This window comes from Mus musculus, chromosome 5 (assembly GCF_000001635.26).
Source record: "Mus musculus strain C57BL/6J chromosome 5, GRCm38.p6 C57BL/6J".
NCBI classification, from domain to species: Eukaryota; Metazoa; Chordata; class Mammalia; order Rodentia; family Muridae; genus Mus; species Mus musculus.
In genome coordinates this window covers 96,824,038-96,846,442 of record NC_000071.6, presented here as the reverse complement: position 1 = coordinate 96,846,442, position 22,405 = coordinate 96,824,038, and the positions used below count along the sequence as shown (strand labels likewise).

At 42.8% G+C, this 22,405-nt stretch overlaps 1 protein-coding gene across 1 annotated transcript in view; it reads right to left on the bottom strand.

The window, feature by feature from the left end:
• Positions 1-474: 474 nt before the first annotated feature.
• Anxa3 (annexin A3) overlaps positions 475-22,405 on the bottom strand; it is a 52,584-nt gene continuing 30,653 nt past the window's right edge. The window contains exons 7-13 of the mRNA NM_013470.2: positions 21,477-21,556; positions 18,039-18,095; positions 17,653-17,746; positions 15,955-16,050; positions 11,610-11,668; positions 8,028-8,150; positions 475-942 (exon numbers count right to left, since the gene is read on the bottom strand). Coding sequence (NP_038498.2) covers positions 883-942; positions 8,028-8,150; positions 11,610-11,668; positions 15,955-16,050; positions 17,653-17,746; positions 18,039-18,095; positions 21,477-21,556 — 569 coding nt within the window. The 3' untranslated portion in view covers positions 475-882. The remainder of the gene's footprint in view (positions 943-8,027; positions 8,151-11,609; positions 11,669-15,954; positions 16,051-17,652; positions 17,747-18,038; positions 18,096-21,476; positions 21,557-22,405) is intronic.

Genomic DNA, 22,405 nt, shown 5'->3' with positions numbered 1-22,405 from the left:
CTCTGAACTGGAGCAGCCTGGAACGAACTGGGGAAGTCTGGAGGTTAGCATGCACCATGGGTACATATTAACAATCAGCCTAATGCCTCATCCGCCAGAGGAAGGAGAGATACAGAAGTGGCTCTTCCTGGCAGACAGAAATCCTGTGGAATAGTGGAAGTATCTGCCAGCAGTCCTTTTGTTGTTGTTTTTTCCCTGCCAGATTCTAGCACCTGCTGAACATCAATAAGGACAGCACTACCTCATTTCCCTAACATAAATTCACCAGGCACCATTCTCCTTCTCGGAGCCCAAGCCTCAACTGCAATAAACTGTTAATGGACTTGTTTATATCTCCTGCACCTACACAAGGATGGCTCAAACTATTGATCCTCCGGTCTCCACCTCCTAAATGTTGGGCTTGTAGGTGAGCAGCACCATGACATTTTATGACTAGCTTTTTAGACCACACTAATCAAGTAACAGAAGCACCCAGAGCATTTACAACAAATGTATTTTGAAATATTTGTTGGCACCAGGCAACATACAGTATTAGTAGATACTGAAAACAAATACACAAATTACAATTAGGAAAGGCAGCCATCTTTAGTATCCTGATTTATGTTTAATGGTTTTGAACTACACAGATTCCAACTTCCTAAGCCAAACAGAAAATCATTAGTAGGTCTTTAATTCTAGATTGAATTTCCCTTATCATGAATGAGATGGTCTGAAATAAAATCAAGTTCATTTTTGCCATTGCACTGAACGATGCCAATGCCTATCAGGCAGACAGGTTCTGTCTTGCATTTGCTTGCACTTTAGAGTGCTGCATGAAAGCAGTGTGCAGAGATTTTGAGGCGGTCCACCATCAGGGCAGGCAGCCATTGGGAGCCATCTTCTTCAATCATCTTCTCCACAGATCTTCAAGAGCACGGTTCTGTAGTCTCCAGAAGTATCTGACTGCAAAGGACAGGACCGACAGGGAAGATTAAACACAGCATAAATAAGGAGGGGATTACAGGAGAATCAGACCTATAGGGCTAGGGGAGTCACTTGGGTACGAGATGACGTTTGAGCTGTATCCTTCAGTACAGCACACCTGCCGTGCCATTTTTCTTTCATTCTTGAGGACAGCTGTGCCCCAGCCTAGCATGTTCTCTGCAGTTCATAATGTTCAAATCCTGCTGGAGTAGTGCAACTGGAAAGATTTCATCAATGACATGATATTCCGTATTAGCTGCTAACAGAAACTCTAATATCTGTTGCTTAATAAGAAATAATGTTAACTGACACTTCTATTTACAATGTAAACATCATGTGCAACTGGAGGTGTCACTCAATGGCATGTAGTGTGTTTAGCATGTGTGAAAACCTGAATTTTCAATATAAAATGCTTAAATGAAAAGTTTAACTATTGTAACCCTTATAAAACATCTATGCAGCAGAGTATGAACTCTGCTAATCTTCGTGTAACAATTACAGAAGCTAAGAAAGGAACCCTCAAATCAGAGAGCCACACTCAGGTGATTTCACCCCTCACTCCTACTGTGTCAGTTTCCTGGGAGATTCAAACATTCCATCCTGCAGGAAGTTCCCTAAGCAGGGAGGTAAACAACTTATTATAGTTCCAGGAAGTCCCTGAAACTGACCAAATTCACTAGACCCTTCCTTGCCAGAGGAAGCAATAAAAACCAACAGTGCCTCTCAGACAAGCCAAGCTACAAAGACTGAGTCATTTCCAGTTCTTAGAGGAGCTGTAGTGACCCACCCACCTCCCCCAGCCAGCAGAGAAAGGTGGTTTGAGAAACAATCATGTCAGCTGAGGGATTAGTGCATACCTGTGGCACTCTTTCTGCAAGCTTCCCTTTGCCTGGTCTCCTTGCCCAGTGCCACAGCCCCTTATGACTTAGCTCCGAGATTCTATCCCCAGGATTCTATCTTGGGAAAGAGCAAGAAGTGCCATTTTCTACAAGAGGGTCAGAGAAGAGGGTGTTGTCCATAGGGAAGTGTGAGGAAATTCCTGGTCTTGCATTTCTCAAGTTTGGGTGGCATACTTAGCTCCGCCCAGGCGGGCTCCACTTCCATCCTGTCTGTTCCACATCTTACCCTGGTTCCTGAGGCTGGCTTGCTAAGTCCTGCAACATGTCCTTCCTGAGAACGCCTGGAGCTACAGTTCTGGTTCCACAGACAGACGGCCCCAGTGGTCTGCTACAACCACTACTGCCAATGACCACTCCACGGTTTTGCCCTCCCTCTTGCCCACCTAAATCCTCACAAATCGGAAACACCAGACAGCCTTAACATTTAATACCAGCCATATTTGTATCGGTAAATCTCCAACCCCAATATGCCTGTGCAAAGAACACACAACTCAGTTATAATATTTATAAGCTGCACATCTAGATTGGGCAGATCTATCACTACACTACCCTATTCCCCAGCTATGAGATCCCTTGCTACTTGTGGCTCCTCAAGCCCACGTGCTTCTGCTCCATTTTCCACCTCCTCTTCTTCCATCTTCTGCTCTCTCCTTCCCTCCATCGTCTCTCTTTTCCTCACTCCTCTCTCTCCTTCTCTAACACTTCCACTTTCCCCTTTCCCTTCCACTGCCCAATCGCAGGCTCTAGACTTTATTTGACCAGTTAAAATGGGGAGAAGGTTCACATGAAATCACCTGAGTGTGGTGATTGTCGGGGGCAGCCCCTCTTTGGGAACTAGAATTAGCATCAAAATACAAACAGCACTAGGGCAATCCACAACAGGGTGGTAGGCTATTGGTTTAGTTAAGTTTTTTTTCTCGCCATGGGCCCACTTGTTCTCTCTGTGTTTTCTGAGTATAGAAGACTCTGTTCAGCCAGTTTCTTGCACCTGGGTCCCATACTCCAACTACCTGTAGTCAGGTCCTTCTATGCTATTATGGATTCTTTCCCTCTTGAACTGTAAGCCAAAGGTGAACTCTTTATCCCTTAAGTGAGTTAGTTAGTGAGCTGTTTATTCATTTGCTTACTTATTTTAGAAAGCAAGAGTCTCACTGTGTAGCTCTCGGTGGCCTAGAACTTACTATGTAGACAAGGCTTGCTTCATACTCATAGAGATCTGCTTGCCTCTGCTTCTGATGCTGGAATTAAAGGCATGTGCCACCATGCCTGATTCCTGACGTTGCTTTTGTCATCCAGCAATAGAAGGCACCTGGGACACTGACTCTCACAATGGACCCACACTAGCAGCCATTGTGCTGACCTCTTCAAGTACTGCCTCCTAGCATGTCCCAAACTCAAGACACGAAAGACCAGGAACTTCCTCACACGTCCCCAAGGACAACACCCTCTTCCCTGACCTTCTTGTAGAAAACAGCACTTCTTGCTCTTTCCTAAGATAGACTCCTGGGTGTCATCCTTCACACTTTTTTCTCGCTTCTCTTACCAAATCCTAAGTCCCTCTCTATTGAGCTTGCAGATCGGCTGTGTCGTGGTCTCCCATCCAAGTCAGACCTACTCCAGTGTGTCTGTGTCCCCCCCCCCCACACACACACACACTCATCACCCCATGTCTCTCTTGGTCCCTACTTAAGTCACTCTTCACAGTCACCAGAATTATTTTAAATGACTGAGACATCCTTTTGTCTACCATTCTATTGACTCCACAATTCCTGTGCTAAAGACAGGACTATTTCAATGGTACCAGAGAAGTCCTGCATGACCTGGCCTCTTTACCCTGTATTCACAGTTTCTTCTGTCCCAAGATCTTTACAAATTCATCTATCCCACATTCTTCCTTTAGAATGCTTGGCTAGCTCCATACATACAGGCACAACCATCTCCTTGCTAATGCCTACTGAACTTTCCAGATTAAAATTATCTTTCCCCATAGAAGCCTTTCTTGTCAGTCAAGTCCTCATGTTATATTATATTTTAGTACCATGTCTCCTTCCCTCACATGAAAGTAGTGATTTTTAATGCATATTTGTAATGTCATAGGAGCAAAAACCTTATTCCTCCTCACATCTTTAGCCCTGAGTCTGACACAGCATTCCCTTAGTAAATATTTGTGCTTAGATGAATACAGCACTAACTCCCAACTGTGGGACTCTGGGTGAATTCATTTCACTATGTTATGCTCGAGTATTCCCTGAAGTAGATTTTCTAGTTAAGCCATTGACTTAAGGTTCCTTTTCCTCCAGCCTCTTACTATGATTCTCTTTCTAAGATGCATCTTAGGACCCTGCTGACCAGCAGAATTCCAGAGGAGGTGCCTAGTTCCTGTTGTTGACCTGATAGGCAGACTCAGGACCCATTGCTCTAAAAAATGTTCTTTTCTAACTCTCAAATGTCTTTTTTGTCAGTTCCTGTATTCCTGACTCCCATACTCACATTTAGCACTTGGCTAGATGATGCTGTTCCAATTGCCATCTATGTCAATGCCTTTCTTTAAGCCTTCATCTGGAGTCTTCTGTGTTCTAGACTATAAGATTACTCGGATTCTAGTGTTCTAGATTCTAGTGTTCTAGATTCTGTGTTCTAGACTATAAGATTACTCAGATTCTCGGAGTAGTCACTCTATTGCCCTTATAGCACGCTTTTTATTACTGACTAGGGAAGTTAACAAAACATTAGGTCTCCTTGAAATTTCCATTAATGTACTTTTTTAGACAGAGTCTCAACTATATAATACAGGCTGGCCTCAAACTAAAGATCCTCTTGCCTCAGCCACTCCCGGATTATGGATGTTATAAGCACGTGTCACTACACCGGAATCGTCTTGTGAGGAAGGAGGACTTCTTCTTCTCCTTCTTCTTTTTTTTTTTTTTTTTTTTTTTTTTTTTTACTTACACTCTCCCTTTCCTTCACCTCACCAGTTATCATCCATGAGAGGACTGAACAGCAGTTAGATGTCTGGATAATAGGGGAAAGCAGAGGATGACAGAGACCAAGAGCGGAATGTATGCAGCGTTTCCATGTTCCGACTCCCGAGTTTCAAGAACAACCATCTTGAAAAGATCCCACTGGCCAGCCAGGAAATCATGAATGAGACTACCTGACAACACGTGGAGGCAGGAGAACGGACAGAGTCTGTGTTATTTCACATCTCAAACCAGACTCTTCACTGGTGGATTTTTCTCTTTATCAAACTACAAATAGTTTAAGTGTCTCCTACTACAGTAAGTCTCCATCATGGGGGGTTGGGGGGTGGGGACAGAGCACCACAACTTAATCTAATTTTCTGGTTTGCTGAAGGTGAACCAGAAGCCCTCCTGGTGTGTCAACCTTGTTACTGACAATTGTTATAAAATGAATGAGTCTGCTTTTCTGCCTCGGCAAGTACAATGTGGTTAATGTTATTGAATCTTCCTATGATGATTGAAACTATTGTAATGTGTCAGGATCAATTCACATAGAACTGAGGGTAGGCTGCTGACAAAATCCGTGCTAAGCCCTAGGTAGAGCCTGTTGCTCTTTTGGATCAGTTATGATTTTGACTTACCCATGCATCTTTCTCAGTCAAAGTTTAGCAGAAAACAAAGACTCTGGTTTTTTAAAAGCCCAAAGGAATTTGGTGAGCCAATCTAGCTGACTGACTGAAGTGAATACATTTATTCATTCCTTTAAAACAAAAAATAAATCATCTGTGGTCCCTGAGGCTGGAATGCTTCTAAGACAGTTAGCGATCCCCCAGGCCAATGTGTGTGCTGATTAAGGGTGTCTAGTGTGGGTAGGTCTACACTGTGGGTAGAAGGAAAGACCCCAGCTACTCAGTGTGGCACAGGAACATGGCCTAGGCCAGACATTCCCAGTTGCCAAGGCTAAGCATCAATTCCTCAAGAACCAGGGCTAGGAGCTGCCAAGAATCCGGATCTGTACAGTATACAGTGGTCCCACAGCTGGCCTGGGGTGTGTGCTTTCAGCTTGAGACTCTCAATGCTTCCCTCCGGGCTGCTATCCTCTTTGTCCTAATTCTTCTGGGCACAGGTTCTCAGAAGGCACCAGCCTGGGCCTCAAAGCTGATTTTCCTGAGAAAGCTTGTAAAGCATCTAAGAACTCAGAGGTAAATAAGTCATGCAGCCTATGGGGCCCTTGTGGAGCCAGACTCTACACTGGGTGACTAGGATGGCGGGTAGTTCACTCAACCTCAGTGCCCAGACTGATCCAGGGAATCAGGCTGGATGAATTCTCTAAATTAACAGGGGCCTTTGTGTGACATCTAGGGGCTAAGGCAAAACAAAACAATAAAGCAGAACCCACAGAATACTACGAGGGAAACCTGGGCTAGTTCCTTAGCATTTATTAGCTAGCTGGAATAGTTCTCTTTCAGCTAGGACATTGAACCAGAATTTTTATGGTATAGGAGACTTTTTCTGAACAATTCTATCAATTTGATCAGTTTTACTTTTTGTTTTTGTTGTTGTTTTGTTTTTTGTTTTTTGGAGACAAGGTTTCTCTGTGTAGCCCTGGCTGTCCTGAAACTCACTTTGTAGACCAGTCTGGCCTTGAAACTCAGAAATCCACCTGCCTCTGCCTCCCAAGTGCTGGGATTAAAGGTGTAATTATATATATACATTTTTTTTTCCTGAGACTTGGGAACAGTGACCATGGGTTTGCTGTTAAGCAGAAAGGAAGGAGTATCAGACATTTTAGAAATATTCTTAGCAGAATGGCAGAAACAATGGAACATAAAAATAAAATCCAAGAAACTACAAGGATTAATAAATTCAGTTACATAGCAAATAAAAGTTCTGCTTGGGAAAGCGGAGGCAAAAAGTAACAAAAAATATTTATAATGAGATTTAAAAAAAAATAGCTAATCTGCCTAATGTACAAGGAGACCTTAGACGTTAACAGAAAGCAATAGAAATCCAAACGAAGAATGGGCCCAAAACACAGAAACAGAAAGCACAGAGAAAAAGGAAATAAAAATGGCACTTAAAAATGTGAAATACGTTCATCCTAACATGCACCTGTTGGACTATAAAAATGCAAAAGGGTTGTCTATGAGTAGAGATAACTCTGAGGCTCTGAGGAAAACACAGGAAGGAGAACCAAGTGCTCATTTTTACCAAAATCAAAAATAAGTTTTATCTATCTCAGCCATTTACCCATCACCCCCAACAGTTGCACCTCATGAATCCGGGTATGCACACTGTAGCACTGTTTTGAATAGCTAGGGACTCTAAATATCTGTTAGTGTTATTGAAATAAAAATGGAATAATAATACAGTCACGAAAAATGAGAAGCCTTTTTCATACTGTAAAGATAAGAACTGAAGATACAGAACCCATCATCTATAGTATACAACACAGGGCTTCCTCCTTTTATTATTATTATTATTATTATCATTATTAATTTATCGTTGCTGTGGTGGGGATTAATCTCATAGCTTTGCACATACCAGGTAAATGTTTACTACTGATTTACATGCCGGCGTCACTAAAGGAAAATGTGAAACATGTAATTTTCTTTCCTTATTTTTTCCTTACTTACTTCTTACTTTGCCACCATGCTGAAATAATTGTTTAAAAACACTGCAGCACAAACAATAGACAATCAACTTACATGTTCAGGTTTTTTTTTTCCCAAAATAAAATTGTATGTCCAATAAACCTTTTAAAAGATGGCTTACTATTACATTCTTAGTATTTAAGAACTGGAAAACAGTTACCATTTTTAACAATTTTTTAAAAGATGTATTTCTTTCTAATTTCATGTGAATGCATGTTCTGCCTATACATGTTTGTGCACCATGTCCACGCGGTACCCACAGATGCCAGAAAAAGCTGTCGGATTCTCTGGAATTGGAGTTAGAGATGGTTGTGAGCTGCTATGTGGATGCTAGGGATCAAATCCAGGTCCTTAGGCACCACGGAGTCATCTCTTCAGTTCCCAGCTCCCACCTTTAAGGGATGTTTTGGTAGAACTATTTTAAACTCAGAAAGCACAATAACAGGGAGAGAGAAATGTGAGTCAGCCTATCTGTGTTTTAAAGGATCATGACAGAAAGCTTGTGAGCAGAGAAGGAGAACCATGCCCTGCTGTTCCTACAGGAGACTCACTTGGATGGCCGAGTATAGAGAGTAGCCATAGTGCTTCTTGAACTCATGTCTGATGTCCAAAAGATCAATCTCTGATCTGGAAACCATTATTCTGTTCAGAGTGAATTCATCTGTTCCAGCACCCTGGGAAGAAAGGACCGTGAGACCTCACCAGTTACTCAATGATATGCAGACATTCAGTTGTAAGAGATAAGAGGATCGTAAACAGGATATCCAACCACAGCAACTCCTCTTCATTCATTTAGCACCAAACTCTACCATTCATTTATTAATGAAATATGTTTTGAGCCCCTGTAATGAGCCTTCACCATGCTATGAAGAGGAAGTATCCCTAATGAGCGTGTAGTTCTATAGCAGATACAGGTTACAAAACAGGACATTGAAAATGAGTCTGACACCAAATCCTAGCATGGAGGAACTTTGAAGCTACTGGCATTTGTTAGCTGCTGGGACAGAAAGAGTCAGTTTCCTCTAGAAGTCCAGCAACTGATAAGTCACCCATATGCCAGTGAAAGGCCACAGGTACAAAAATATTTGGGCAGCTTAAATTGACCTTGGAGAGAGAGAAAGAGAGAGAGAGAGAGAGAGAGAGAGAGAGAGAGAGAGAGAGAGAGAGAGAGAGAGTTGGGGGGTGGAAAGGGAAGGGGAGTAGGGGAGTGGATCTGGGAGGAGCTGGATGTGTGGGTGAATATGATCAAAACATGTACCAAGTTCTCAATGAAAGGATAAAATCATTAAATAAAAAGTTATTTAAAATTAGTCTGACAGATAGGAGATACCGGGTTCTATAGAGGTGAGTTTTAACAGAACCTGGGAAAGACTAAAAATTAGGAAGGCCTGCTTAAGAAAGTGACATCTGCAGCGAAGCCTAAATCATCAGCTAGGGGTATGCTGGGATGGTGAGGCACTGGGGAAACTGAGGCAGAGGCATCAAGACCCAGGTAACAGATGCACTAGGGAAGGGGATGGGCTTGCATAGAAAGCAAAGAATTCTCTAGTAAAGGATTCTCTCTCTCTCTCAACCTCTCTCTCTGTGTGTATGTGTGTGTATGTGTGTCTGTGCGTGAAGTATGTGAAAGTTTAGGATGTATAAATAATAAACAACAGCAAATGATGCATCTGGAAAATCTAGACTTCGCTGACCATGAAATGAAACTCCAACTGTATCCCAAAGTTGAGCGCTGTCACAACATTTTAAACTAAGAAAGCTGGGATCACATCTTATTTGTGGTTGGCTTCTGAGACTGTCCGTTTGCAACAGGAAGCACAGATTCCAGGGGAGAAACAGAACGAAGACAAAGGGGTAAGAGGAAAGTCTCTGCGACCCACGCGGACATGTCTGCAGCAATAGAGGATGGTCGTGGCCTCAGCGGAAGTAATGTTCACATATGGAGAGAGCATGTGCGAGGTGTTTGTGAGTAGATGGTCAAAGTGATGATGTACCATTGGAACAATGGGGAAAGAGAGTGAAACTTTCAAGGTAGCTGTTAAGTGAATGCTGGGTCTGTTAAGTGATGTTTCCAACAAATGCCAGTTGAACGTGTACTGTGTACCTGACATTATTTTCTGTGCCATGCACACAGCAGTGAATAGATTCTGTCTCCGTGAAGTTTATTTTCTATTAGACAGAGATAGCAAATTATCTGATTATTTTAGTGAATATTAATAAGAGTGAGGAGAAAACACAAGGCAGAAGAATGCAGAGTGATGGAGAGAAAGCCAGTTGACTGGGTAAATGAGGGAGTGTTACATAAAGAACCACGGAGTTGTTCTGGCCTAGCTGATTGAGAGGCCTGTTTCATAAGCTTTTCAGGGAAGAGTTCATGGCTCCTGGGGCACAATGTGCCTCCCAGTTCTTGAGAGATCCATGCACTTCCTCAGGCAGTGAAACATTCAGGCTGCTGTGTGCACCTCTGTATGCTCCCTTAAAGTCAAGGAAGCATGGAAGACATGACAATTGGTCTTAGACATCAACCTTGTGTACCCCATGCACCTTGCATACATCATTGTATCCTGGCAAGGACAACTATATTGATCCTGAAACTTTTCATTATATTCTGTTTCTGATAAAGGTATAAAAAGTCCAGTTGCTCTCACTACAATTGCCACAGCCCCAGTCTTGCTGTGGATCATCCATCAGGCCAGATTCAATTCCTCATGGCCTTACCAAGTGACCTTGATCCAGTTAGTAAACATGGATACTTAGGGGTTACTTCAAGAGGAGACATTTGAGCTGAGACCTGAAAAGATGAGAAAAAGCCAGCCACAGCTATGGTAGAGGAACACTACAGATAGGAAAACAAACACAAAGTTGCCAGGTAGGGACAGCAGTGATAACCTGGGAACAGCAAGAAAGTGGAGGTGGCTGAGACCCAAGGAACAAGGCCAAGGAGGCAGAGTTCAGTGTCCAAAGCTGAGCAAGGCCAGTCCTGGTCAGCACAACCTGTGAGGTCCCTGAACACAGGAGCCAGGACTGGTGGTGGCCTGAGGTGAGGAAAATAAGGTATTCAGTTGGACATAACGTTTGGAGCCACAGGAAACACCCATTAAAGAATTGAGGAGTGGACACTTTGCCCCTTCTTAGAAATGGGAACAAAACACCCATGGAAGGAGTTACAGAGACAAAATTTGGAGCTGTGACGAAATGATGGACCATATAGTGATTGCCATATCCAGGGATCCATCCCATAATCAGCTTCCAAATGCTGACATCATTGCATACACTAGCAAGATTTTGCTGAAAGAACCCAGATATAGCTGTCTCTTGTGAGACTATGCCGGGGCCTAGCAAACACAGAAGTGGATGATCACAGTCAGCTATTGGATGGGTCACACGACCCCCAATGGAGGAGCTAGAGAAAGTACCCAAGGAGCTAATGGGATCTGCAACCCTATAGGTGGAACAACATTATGAACTAACCAGTACCCTGGAGCTCTTGACTATAGCTGCATATGTATCATAAGATGGCCTAGTCGGCCATCACTGCAAAGAGAGGCCCACTGGACTTGCAAACTTTATATGCCTCAGTACAGGGGAATGCCAGGGTCAAGAAGTGGGAGTGGGTGGGTGGGGGATTGTGGGGGTGGGTATGGGGGACTTTTGGGATAGCATTGGAAATGTAAACGAGGAAAATACCTAATAAAAAAAAATTCAAAAAAAAAAAAAAAAGAATTGAGGAAGTGCTTTCTTGGAGCTAAGCTCAGGTGAAGGGATGAAGACCTGAAGAGAACACATGTCGTTAAAAAGAGCACACACGTTGCGGACTAGGCTGGGTTCCTGCAGAATAAGGCTGCTTGAGAGGCCACGCATCTCAGGGGCTGTTTGAGGTTGGGCACCCCACAAGTTTTACTTCCTACACAGATGAAGTGAGGGAAATTACGTAGCCAACACTTTATCAGCTCCCTGTACCCTGGCTGGTGCATTTATTACCATACTTTGAGGCAAATTAGTATAAAAACTAGCTTCAGAAAGAAACTCACTGAAGTAGAAAAGAAATATAACATCCCATCAATTTTAAACAGTATTTTTATTCTCTGTGAGGGATGCTGTCTATGAGTACAATATGAAAGTTCCAGACCAACCTTCAAAGCCTGATGAAGTCTTTCTGCCAAAAACGCTGGAGTGTTCCTCGCACAATGAACTGTTTATTGTTAAAAAAAAAAAATAGTGATTAGTTTCACTTAATAGAAACGGAATCTATCTCACTACTGAATTTTACTCACAAAGAGCGAAAAGCTGCTAATCCTGGATTTCAAAGCCCTGTGATGTCACATTTGCACAGAAATCCAAAACAGTAATTACCTTCAGCCATGGGGAAAATAAAATTATGTGCCAAAGACGCTCCCACATGTCTGAGTCATCTCCACATCTCTGGTATGTCGTGTACCTCATTTTACGCTGATAATTCCCTAGGGTGTACCACAACTCAGTTTCAACATCTTTGGCTACCAATGAATAGGCTGGGCTACTAATGACCATGGAGATGTGATTACAAATAGCTCACTACATAAAAAAGGCATGAAACCTCAGCTTAAAACCAAACCTCTGCACAGATGGATTTTCCTTTAAAATGACTGGGTTAGGATGTATAGGTTAGTGATATTAACTATATTGGAACAACTATCTAAAACTTTAGTTTATCCATTTAAAAATATATTATAGTCTTCCAAATCTTTGTCATCAAAAGGCAAAAAAACAAAACAAAAACCAGAAATAAAACCAGATATAGGAAACTCACAAAAACATAAATAAATTAGTTTTCTTTGAGGCAAAGTGAAATAGACAGGAAAAGTAAAGTGTATAGAGGACACACCTATTCATGCAGCACAGTTGTTTTAGTGTTCTTACATCTGATTCAGGCAGAAGTCTGGCCATAGGTGAGCAGATGAATGTAATAATGGATTTGGGGTCTTGGAAAAAGCCTTGATTTCCCCTCTAGTGGCTTACACACTTACATACAGCAAGGCAAAGACTTGCCATATGTATGTGGTGTTTAAGTGAGAAATGTCCTGCACAGACTCTGACATTTGAACACTTGGTTCCCAGCTGGTGGCACTGTTTGGGGAGGTGTAGGGGGTGTGGCTTTGGTACAGAAAGTATGTTACTGTGGGCGAGCTTGGAGAGTTGAAATCCCTGAGCTACGTCTAATTCAGTCTCTCTGCTTCGCGGCTGTAGTTCAAGATGTAAGCTGTCACCTTCCTGTTCCTGCTGCCACACCTGCAAGCCTGCTGCCATGATGTTCTTTCCAATGTGGACGGTGGAAGCATAAGCCCATCTCTAAGTTGCCTGGTGATGGTATTATTTTTTCTCACAGCAACAGGAAAGTAACTATAATGACTTAAGGAAAACTTAAGAAATGAAGCTTTCTGACAAGAAACCAACCACTCCCACTGCTACTACTAAACTTTCTTCAACAAACATTAACTCTTAAGATTTGGACAAAACCATCATGAGTCTTTTCCTTTCTCTTTTTAAATCTTCTTAAGCTTCTCCTCTGTCTTCCCACAACTAGACACACACACTCCTCCTAATCATGGTCCTTCCCACAACTAGACACACACACTCCTCCTAATCATGGTCCTTCCCACAACTAGACATACACACTCCTCCTAATCATGGTCCTTCCCACAACTAGACATACACACTCCTCCTAATCATGGTCCTTCCCACAACTAGACGTACACACTCCTTCTAATCAGGGTCCTTCCTTAGTTAGTTATTTAGTTAGTTATTTGAGACAGGGTTTCTCTGTGTAGCCCTGGCTGTCCTGGAAGTCACTCTGTAGACCAGGCTGACCTCAAACTCAGAAATCTGCCTGCCTCTGCCTCCCAAGTGCTGGGATTAAAGGCATGCGCCACCACTGCCCAGCACCTTCCTTTCCTTTACCCTACCTTTTCTTTATGTTCCCAAGTATAAGGTTTGTTCTTTGTATCTGAAAATAAGGGAAGCAGTAGAGTAACTCAGTAGTAAGGAACTTACTTTTGCATACAACATCATAGGAAGGGAAACTGGAGGAGGAACCACCTCAATTATAACCATTACCAACAGTTCACAATTGCCTATTTCCTACCATCTTTATTGTCTTGATCAAATTGTAAATTGCTATAGATTCCTAATCTCTGATTTGCTCCTGATCTTGAGCAAGCATTAAAATTAAGACCAAATGCCTTTATCAACTTATCTCACAAACTCAGATGCCCTTGGTCCAAGGAAGTCACTTAATCCACCTGAGCCCCAGGTTTACCGTGTCACCAGGGGGATGAACCTGCTTGTTGGGGATTGGTTCTAATGCTTTGAACCAAAATTGGGAGTCTGGGTGTTTAAACGCTGAAGGCCCTTGTCCCCAATTGGTTTTTGATTGATCAATAAAGAGTAAATGGCCAATGGCTGGGTAGGTGGACTAAGGCATTACCTTTGAATTTGTGCTGGCTAGGAACTAGAAGGAGGGCAAGGAGAATCACCAGGATTCTGAGGCAGACAGGTCAGATTTAAAGCCACAAAAGGAAAATCATCCAAAATGTAGGTAAGAAGGAATGCAGCTCCCAGAAGGGCTGCCCAGAAGTGTCTTGGGCATCAAAGACTAGGTGGCTGCTCAGAAGGTAATAGAATGAACTGGCTGGTTTTGTGTGTCAACTTGACACAAGCAGGAGTTACAACAGAGAAAGGAGCCTCCCTTGAAGAAATGCCTCCATGAGATACAGCTGTAAGACATTTTCTCAATTAGTGATCAAGGGGTGGGAGGGCCTAGCCCATTGTGGGTAGTGCCATCTCTAGGCAGGTAGTCCTGAGTTCTATAAGAAAGCAAGCAGAACAAGCCAGGGGAAGCAAGCCAGTAAGTAACATCCCTCCATGGCCTCTGCATCAGGTCCTGCTTCCTAACTTGTTTGAGTTCCAGTCCTGACTTCCTTTGGTGATGAACAACAATGTGGAAGTATAAGCTGAATAAACCCTTTCCTCCCCAACTTGCTTCTTGGTCATGATGTTTGTGCAGAAATAGAAACCTGACTACATAGGGCAACAAAGATAAAATATAAAATTAGAGGGTGTTAGGTCAGGATTACAGGATGGAAGTGTGTGTGTGTGTGTGTGTGTGTGTGTGTGTGTGTGTGTGTATCTTTCATTTGCAAATCAAGTCCAGGACAACCACGGCTCAGTTACACAGAGGAATCTGGAGGGTGACTGGGAGTGTGATCTGCCAGGAGCACAGAGTGGTTTAGCCAAAATTACTACTACACCTGCTTTGAAGGATTGTCAAAGGTTTAGATGAGTTGACGTGTGTGAAGGGTTGAACACAGTGCCCAACATAAAGAATTTGCTTAAACATAAAAGTAAAGGCACCATAATTAGGAGTCACTCTTCAGAGATGGCAATTAGCATCTGGGGAATGAATCTCTGGTAGGAAGAGGAAATTACCCTGAGGGTAATTTGGTATTCCACTGTACTTTGTTATCTCTGGAAGATGTCAATGGCCTCCCAAATTGGAGCCAATCAGAACTATAGATCGCTTCATCTTTAGTTGAGTGATTGATCAGGTGGGATTCGGGCTGAATCCATCCCCATATAGACACATAAATTAGTTACTGGTCAGCAATGCTGTTGTACAGGCAACCCGAGGTGATCTTAGTGCAGGTGGCATGAATTACGACAGTGGGTATTGGAAAGGACTTCCCACTGGTGAGGTGACAAGGTGTTCACTGTCTAGGCATTCCCCAATGGAATTCTGAAGTCAATTCTCCAGTGTCCCTCCAAAGAACTAGACTGGATCCCCACCTCTCTGTGAATGTGTATGAGAGAGACAGAGAGACAGGCAAAGACAGAGACACATGCTTGCATTTTTTGACTCTTCACTAAAGAGGTCAAGAATCCCGACTTTGAGTTGTGCCTCATGCTTTGATCTCATCTTCCTTTTGAAGCCCTGTCTTAGTGCCTGGAAGAGCAAACTGTGAAGCCTTCATTGCCTGTACAACAGCATTGCTGACCAGTAACTAATTTATGTGTCTATATGGGGATGGATTCAGCCTGAATCCCACCTGATCAATCACTCAACTAAAGAGGAAGCGATCTATAGTTCTGATTGGCTCCAATTTGGGAGGCCATTGACATCTTCCAGAGATAACAAAGTACAGTGGAATACCAAATTGATTAAAACTCAGTTTCAACAAGGTTCAATAAAAAATACCAGTAGACTGTAATATTTCTGCTCTCAAAGAGGGTATAATCTAAACACAATGACAAGCCAAATACAAACTTAAAAGTAGATAACTTCTCCGTGTATTATTTAACAGTATTTGTGTAGACAGCTGTTTGTGCCATGTAGGATGCTGTAGGAGCAGAGATGGATTAGTCCAGATTCTTATAATTAGCTCACCTTGACATGGACTTCAAAGAAGTACAAACAGTTCCACTTATTAACACTCAAGGGCTTACCTATGGCCAGCAGCAGGTCTTCAAAATGTCCAGATAATTCTCCTTTAATGCTGTCCTCAATGTCCTTCTGGCTAATATTTCTGTACTCATCAAATGCTAAAAAATAGCACCATAAAAATATTTAAAGCATCCCAGAGGGCCACACTAGAATATATTTCACAGTTTAAAATGTAAGATGTAGCAGATCAACGGGCAAGCTCAAAACCTTAGCAGCCATCAAAAGTTGAACACAATGAAGACTGAACTCCTTAGGCCATTTCTTCAGTGATCTCCCTTCCCCTCTCTCCAGTCTGAAGCAGTTAAAAGAGCTTATAATGTTCTGTGACAAATAACTCATCTATTGCAAAATTATAGCAGTTCTAGGAAGCAATGCGGTACTAGCTGGTCAGAAGCTGCAGAATGGTAACTGGAAAGCTTTCTTAAAACATTTTTAACATTAATTTTATATATATATATATATATATATATATATATATATATATATATATATATATATATATATAGTTGTGTGTGTGTGTGTGTGTGTGTGTGTGTGCATGTGTGTGCATGTACAAAGGTCAGAAGACAACTTATAGGAGGTAGTTTTCTCCTTCCACCATGTGGGTTTCTAGGACCAAACTCAGACGGTCAGAATTGGTGGTAAATGCCTTGACCTGATGAGCCAACCTGATGTTACTAACCCTGTCTAGGAGGGTTTGGATTTTCTTGTGCAGAGGGTGTCATTCTCTAAGGCAGGGTGGCCCACTTCACACCTACTATTTCACAGAAGCCATCAATATGTCTTGATCAGTATACTTATGTCATCACGTGTACAAGATTTCATAAGCCAAGTACATTTCTTTCAATGAGGTTTTAGTGCTGCTCTTTTGTTTTGAGATGGCGGTCTCACACATGTAGCCCTAGCTGGCATAGAACTTGCAAATATCCTCCTGCCTCTGCTAGGAGTAAAGACATGAACCATCCAACACATTTTTAAACATGGAAAATTGGCAAAGTTATACAGGGGATCACCCTACCTTTCTGTTTTCAAGCAAAGACTTAGAGAAAAGCACTAATACATTACACATAAAAATCACTGTCCAAGTGAAAGAGGCAGATTTCAAAATGAAAAGTCACAGCAACACCCTTCTGCTTTCTCAGCTCAGCATAAGGTTGGTCCTGCACTGCAGCTGCTGTCTAAACTGGCACCTGGCAGCCACTGTCAGAATACTGACATGGAGCTCTGGGTACTTGTAGAAGAGCTCAGGGAGACTCCAGACTGAGCGGCTGGGTGGGACTCAGTCAGGGGTCTCAGAGAAGAGCTGGTTCTTCCCCCACCCTCATTACCCTTCATATCAGACAGAAGCCACTGTTCACAGCATTAATCAATCAACAAAGATCAATCAATCAAACCAATGCCAGGGAAAGGTAAGGCAGTGCCTGACTTTTTCAGAAGGTGGTGAGCCAAGGAGAGCTTGGGTTGAAGCAGGGCAACCAGCTCCTGCTCTCTACAGGATTGCCCCTGTCTTCTTCGTTCTCATCTAGAGTGCCGCACAGGGTAGGTAGCCTGCTAAGTCTTTAGGGCAAAACAGAAGAGAATGTCAGTGCTACCTAGTTAAAATCCAACTTCTCCATTTGGTCTCCTAAGATGTTGCTACATAAACTACAAAGACCTTTGCCAAAACAACACAGAGCCAAGAAGACTTGTGTCACACATACTTAGTTTCAGCTGCGGGAAGCTCCGTAGACACAAGACCTCGGTGAATTTGTCTTCGTCTGTGCCCCATTTGTTCTCACCAGCATTATAGAGGATCTGTTGACAAATGGAAAAATCCCTGTGTGTCATCAGAAATGCAATTCTTTCTCTATTTGAAGGGATGGAATGAGAAGAGGTGGGAGTTTCATTCGATTTTAGAGGCCAATCAAATCTGAAGGTCAAATACAGGACCTGGAGGAGGGAATGGTGGATGCTTGACACTACAGTAGCTGGATGACACTTGTCTCCAGGCTTTGCCTCAGACAGGACAGGAGAGGACAGGGCCAGGGCAGAGCCATTGGTGGTGGTAGGTGTAAAAGAGCTGTTCTCCTGACTGTTACTGACCTACCTGAGCATCCTTTTTGGCCAGATGTTCATCCACTTTGAGGCTTTCATCTCTTCTACCCTAAAGCAGCAGGGATGAGAAAATCAAGGTCAGCCCTGCAAGGACACAGTTCTCCACCCCCCAGCTCATCTTGGAAGGTTTTCCATACAGACTATGTAGCAGAGAAAAATCAGGCTCTCTTGGTTCTGAGTCTGTCTCTGCCATCGATAGTCAGTCAGTGTAGCAGGGTACACAATCTGCAGTCTCCAGGTCCTCTGGAAACTCAAAGGTGTTACAATGAGAAGACAAGGAGTATTTACAAAACATGCTTGATAAAAGACAAATAAGCAAAAAATATAAAGAAATTTTGCGACCCAGGAAGAAGATAATAAACAACCCAGTTTTAAGAAAATGATCTAAGGAGACATCTCACCAGAGAAGATGTTTAGACATAGAGAAAACATGGAAAGATGGTTTTCATCATGTCCCTGGGGACTATAAATCAAGGCAGGATCTGTTAACAGGATTAAACTCCAAACCACTGACGACTCTAAATGCTGGGAAAGAGTGGAAACAGCGGGAACTCTGCTTTCTTTGCTCATGGGGATGTAACATGGCACATGGACTTACAGGGACCTTCCAGGAGTTCCTTATATTGCTAGGTCTATTCTTACAGTGTAATCCAGCAATTCTGCTCTTTGACACTTACCTAAGCAAGATGGGCACATGTCCATACACAGCCTTGCACATAAATATTTAACTGAATTTTATTTATAACTGACAAAGCTTTGAAGCAACCAAGATGCCCTTCAACTTATAAAACAGTTTATATAACAAAATATTATTCAGTAAAAAAAAAAAAAGGCACCAGCTGACCAGTTAGTTGTGAAAAAGAATATAGAGAAACATCACAGGCATACACAATATCCATTATGTTGGTAAAATGACATATGTTTTTGATATCACTAAGCAGTTGACTCTGGAAACAGGACTGACCCTCCAAGTTCAGGCTCAGGCATGTTTATGTCACGTGTCCTCCAAATGCCCCTGTCCTGGGTCAGGCTGACCCCCTGACTTGGTAACTGAGAGAAAAACAGCAAGCAGCTAAGTGTGATAAGACATGCTGTCCTTGAAAACAGCTAAGAAGTAAACTTATCACCATCTGCAGTGACAATTGTTAATCATATTATAATATTATAATATCATAATATCACAATGCCTATGGAGGGAAAGAGAAGGCAGAAGCTCACTGTAGAAAGAATACTGCCCTGCCCTGAACTGAGCAGGGCATCCAGTCATTTCTGATAGATGGTTGTAAGTGTTGGTTTGAGGATGTTCTCTTATCTTTGCTACTCACTGATGGTTCTTTTATTTGGAAACCTCACCAGCAGGCATGCTATGCTCAGCCTCGCCGGCAGGCACACTCTACTCACCTATGACTCTCATTCCAGAGCTCCACTGGGCAAGTTCTGTTCAACTGTCTTTCCCCATGGAACCACTACTGGATCTTTGCAATCACCGATTTGATGTTGCTACCTTTTGTTACTCTTTCAACTGGGATACTGCAGTGGTTTGTGCTGGATCCTGCCAGTGGCCCCATTTGATAGAGCTGTTTTATCCTTCTGCAACTGCTTTTTACTTTTGTTCACTCTAAGAAACTCACTCATTCAAACAAACAAACAGGGAGACAAACAGACAAAAACCCTAAAGTGTCACTATCAAAAGATAGTATCCTGACCACACAGAACAGCAGATGGGTAAATACTGAAAGCGGGTCTGAAAGGGCTGCATGGTGAGTGACTTCAACTACTGAACACTACACAAGAGGCAAACTAGAAGTAGATTGATAAGGATGGTTTCTGAGGGAGAGAAAAAGAGTGATATATATAGGCAGAAGACAGACTTCCTAGAGAAGTGGAACTATTCTGCATGAAACTGTAATGGAAGGTCCATTCATAGATCTGTTAAAATCCATAGAAGACTCGAGTGAACCCCAAAGTACTGATTTCCATGCAACCAGCACCTCTCATTCTCTCCTACTCTTCACAACACCTCAAGGGGTTAATATCTATCTAAAGTGCAGCGTCACAGGTATGAGCACGGATTCCTGAAAGCTTAAAGTTAGTTGTTCAGATACAGGAAACCATGAGGCAGCAGGAGGGTCCAGTTCTGCTTGATCCAAAACCAGCCCTGGGGCGTTATTCTTCCTGCGTACAGTGGGTGAGCCCACGTCAAACACATGAGGATGCGCACCAGGACACACATCGAGGAGGCCACGTCTGCCGCTGCCTTGGGTTTGTAGCTTCAACCTTCCTGAGGTTTTCAGCAGTTAAAGCACCTGAAGCCTAAAGCCTCACTTTTCAAGAGCTGCCTCAGCTGACATGCTGTGCCCCTTGGGATTTCCCCACACATCAGGAGCTGTGTAAATCAGCTGCAAGAAGTCAACGAGATGGGGCTTTAATCATGTCCTCTCTTACTCAAGCCTGCGAATAAATCTTATCCTTGACTTTACCACCTTGGTTTTTTTTTTTTTTAATGTGTGTGGGTACTTTGTGTGCATGTGTGTATGTGTGCCTGATACCCATACACACATGGCTGAAGAGAGATTGTGAGCCAACACGTGAGGGTGACACTCCGACCTTTGCTCTCTGAAGAGCAGCCACTTAACTGCTAAGCCACTTCTCCAGCCCCAAAGTTAGCATCTTAAAAAAAATACGTATTATTTATTACACATTAATATGTATATGCTTGGTGGGAGCACCACAGTGCAAGTGTGAAGGTCAGAGGAGTACCCTATGGAGGCGAATCACTCTCTCTCTCTCTCCTCTCTCTCTCTCTCTCTCTCTCTCTCCACTTTTCTGTGGGTTCGAGGAATTGGACCCTGTTTGCCAGAGATAATGGCAAGTGTCTTTACCTGATGCAGCTCCCTGCCTGGTCTCCTGAGGTTACCTAAATCATAAGCCTTCCAAGTAAGGTGAGCAGTGGCCTCATGTGCTCACATAGGATCACTTCCGAGGTATTGGGGACAAAGTCCTGAAACAGATCATTTATTTTCCTGGCTTTACTACCTAGTTCTTATGGTAGTCTTATGTCTTCTTCTCACTTAACTTAAACAAATGGATATTCTTTGCAACCCAGAAGAATTCTGTATGTTCTAAAGATGCAAACATGGCGGAAAATGAGCAACTTTGAGCTTAGGTGGGCGGTGCATCAGAACTGCACACTGTGAATCTCAATGGAAACACTTGTAATCTGTAGACCGATCTGAGCCAACCAAGGCATTTTGTTGTGGTTAGATCGCCACATATGCTTCTGTGATCTTGGATAAATGTTTTATAGATCATGGTAAAGCAAATGTCATGTGCATGAATCGTTTCACAGAAAGTGAAAAATCTCATGGTCCTAGGTTCTGTGAACTCCCTGAATGCGAGGGGAAGCAGAGAATAAACAGTCAAACCTTACATCTGCCAGAGTCAGCAGAGCTTTCCGGAAGTCTCCAGACGTCTCAGAGCTAATGTCATCCCCGAGGCTCTTCTTATACACTGAAACCAAATAAGAACGGGATTAAGTAGTGAGGAACTAAAACAGACCACCGCAGAGCAGAGGGCAGCGACCGAGTGTCCCTTCTGCTTAACTTCCTGATGCTCTGCTAGTGTGGGATGGAGGTGTGGGATGGAGGTGTGGGATGGAGGTGTGGGATGGAGGTGTGGGATGGAGGCGTTGCTCTGGGTGTGGTGAGAGGCAAACAACAGGAAGAACCGTGGTTCTGGATAGAATTGTGGTTCACTTTATGTGACAATGGCTAGGAATACCCAGGTCAGGAATCTACCAGTTGGCTTTAGGTTTCCACATTTACTCTTCCTTCACATGGAGAGTCCTAACCTTCAGCAGAGGTAAATCAAACAGCCAGAAGCTGGCTTCTTGGTGTCCTGTAAGCTAGGTGCAGCCCAGTTATTAAGTTCTGGATCACCTGTAGGCAGGTGTGAGTGATTTTCTGGGAAGTCTATTTAAAGGGACAAGCCATAGCCATCGTTGTCCTATCCTTTGCCTCTCTGTGGTTTGAGGCCCAATGCTTTGACCCTGTCCATCACTGTGAAGGATGGGGCCTGAGTCACTGAAAGTTTTGAGATACTATAGACATAGAATCGTCAATCTGTCAACCTCTGCATATAAGAGAACTAAAGATTGATAATGTGTAAGCACGCTATTGTTCAGTTTTATTGAATCTAACTTTCATCTTAAGAAATCATCTTAAGAAATACTTCTAGATTATATTAATATTGCTCAAAAATAAGAAAGAAATAAAAAAGTAACCAATACCAGCTTTGTGTTCACATATGCTAGTATACACTATACTAGAATACTATATACTATAGTACACACTAATATAT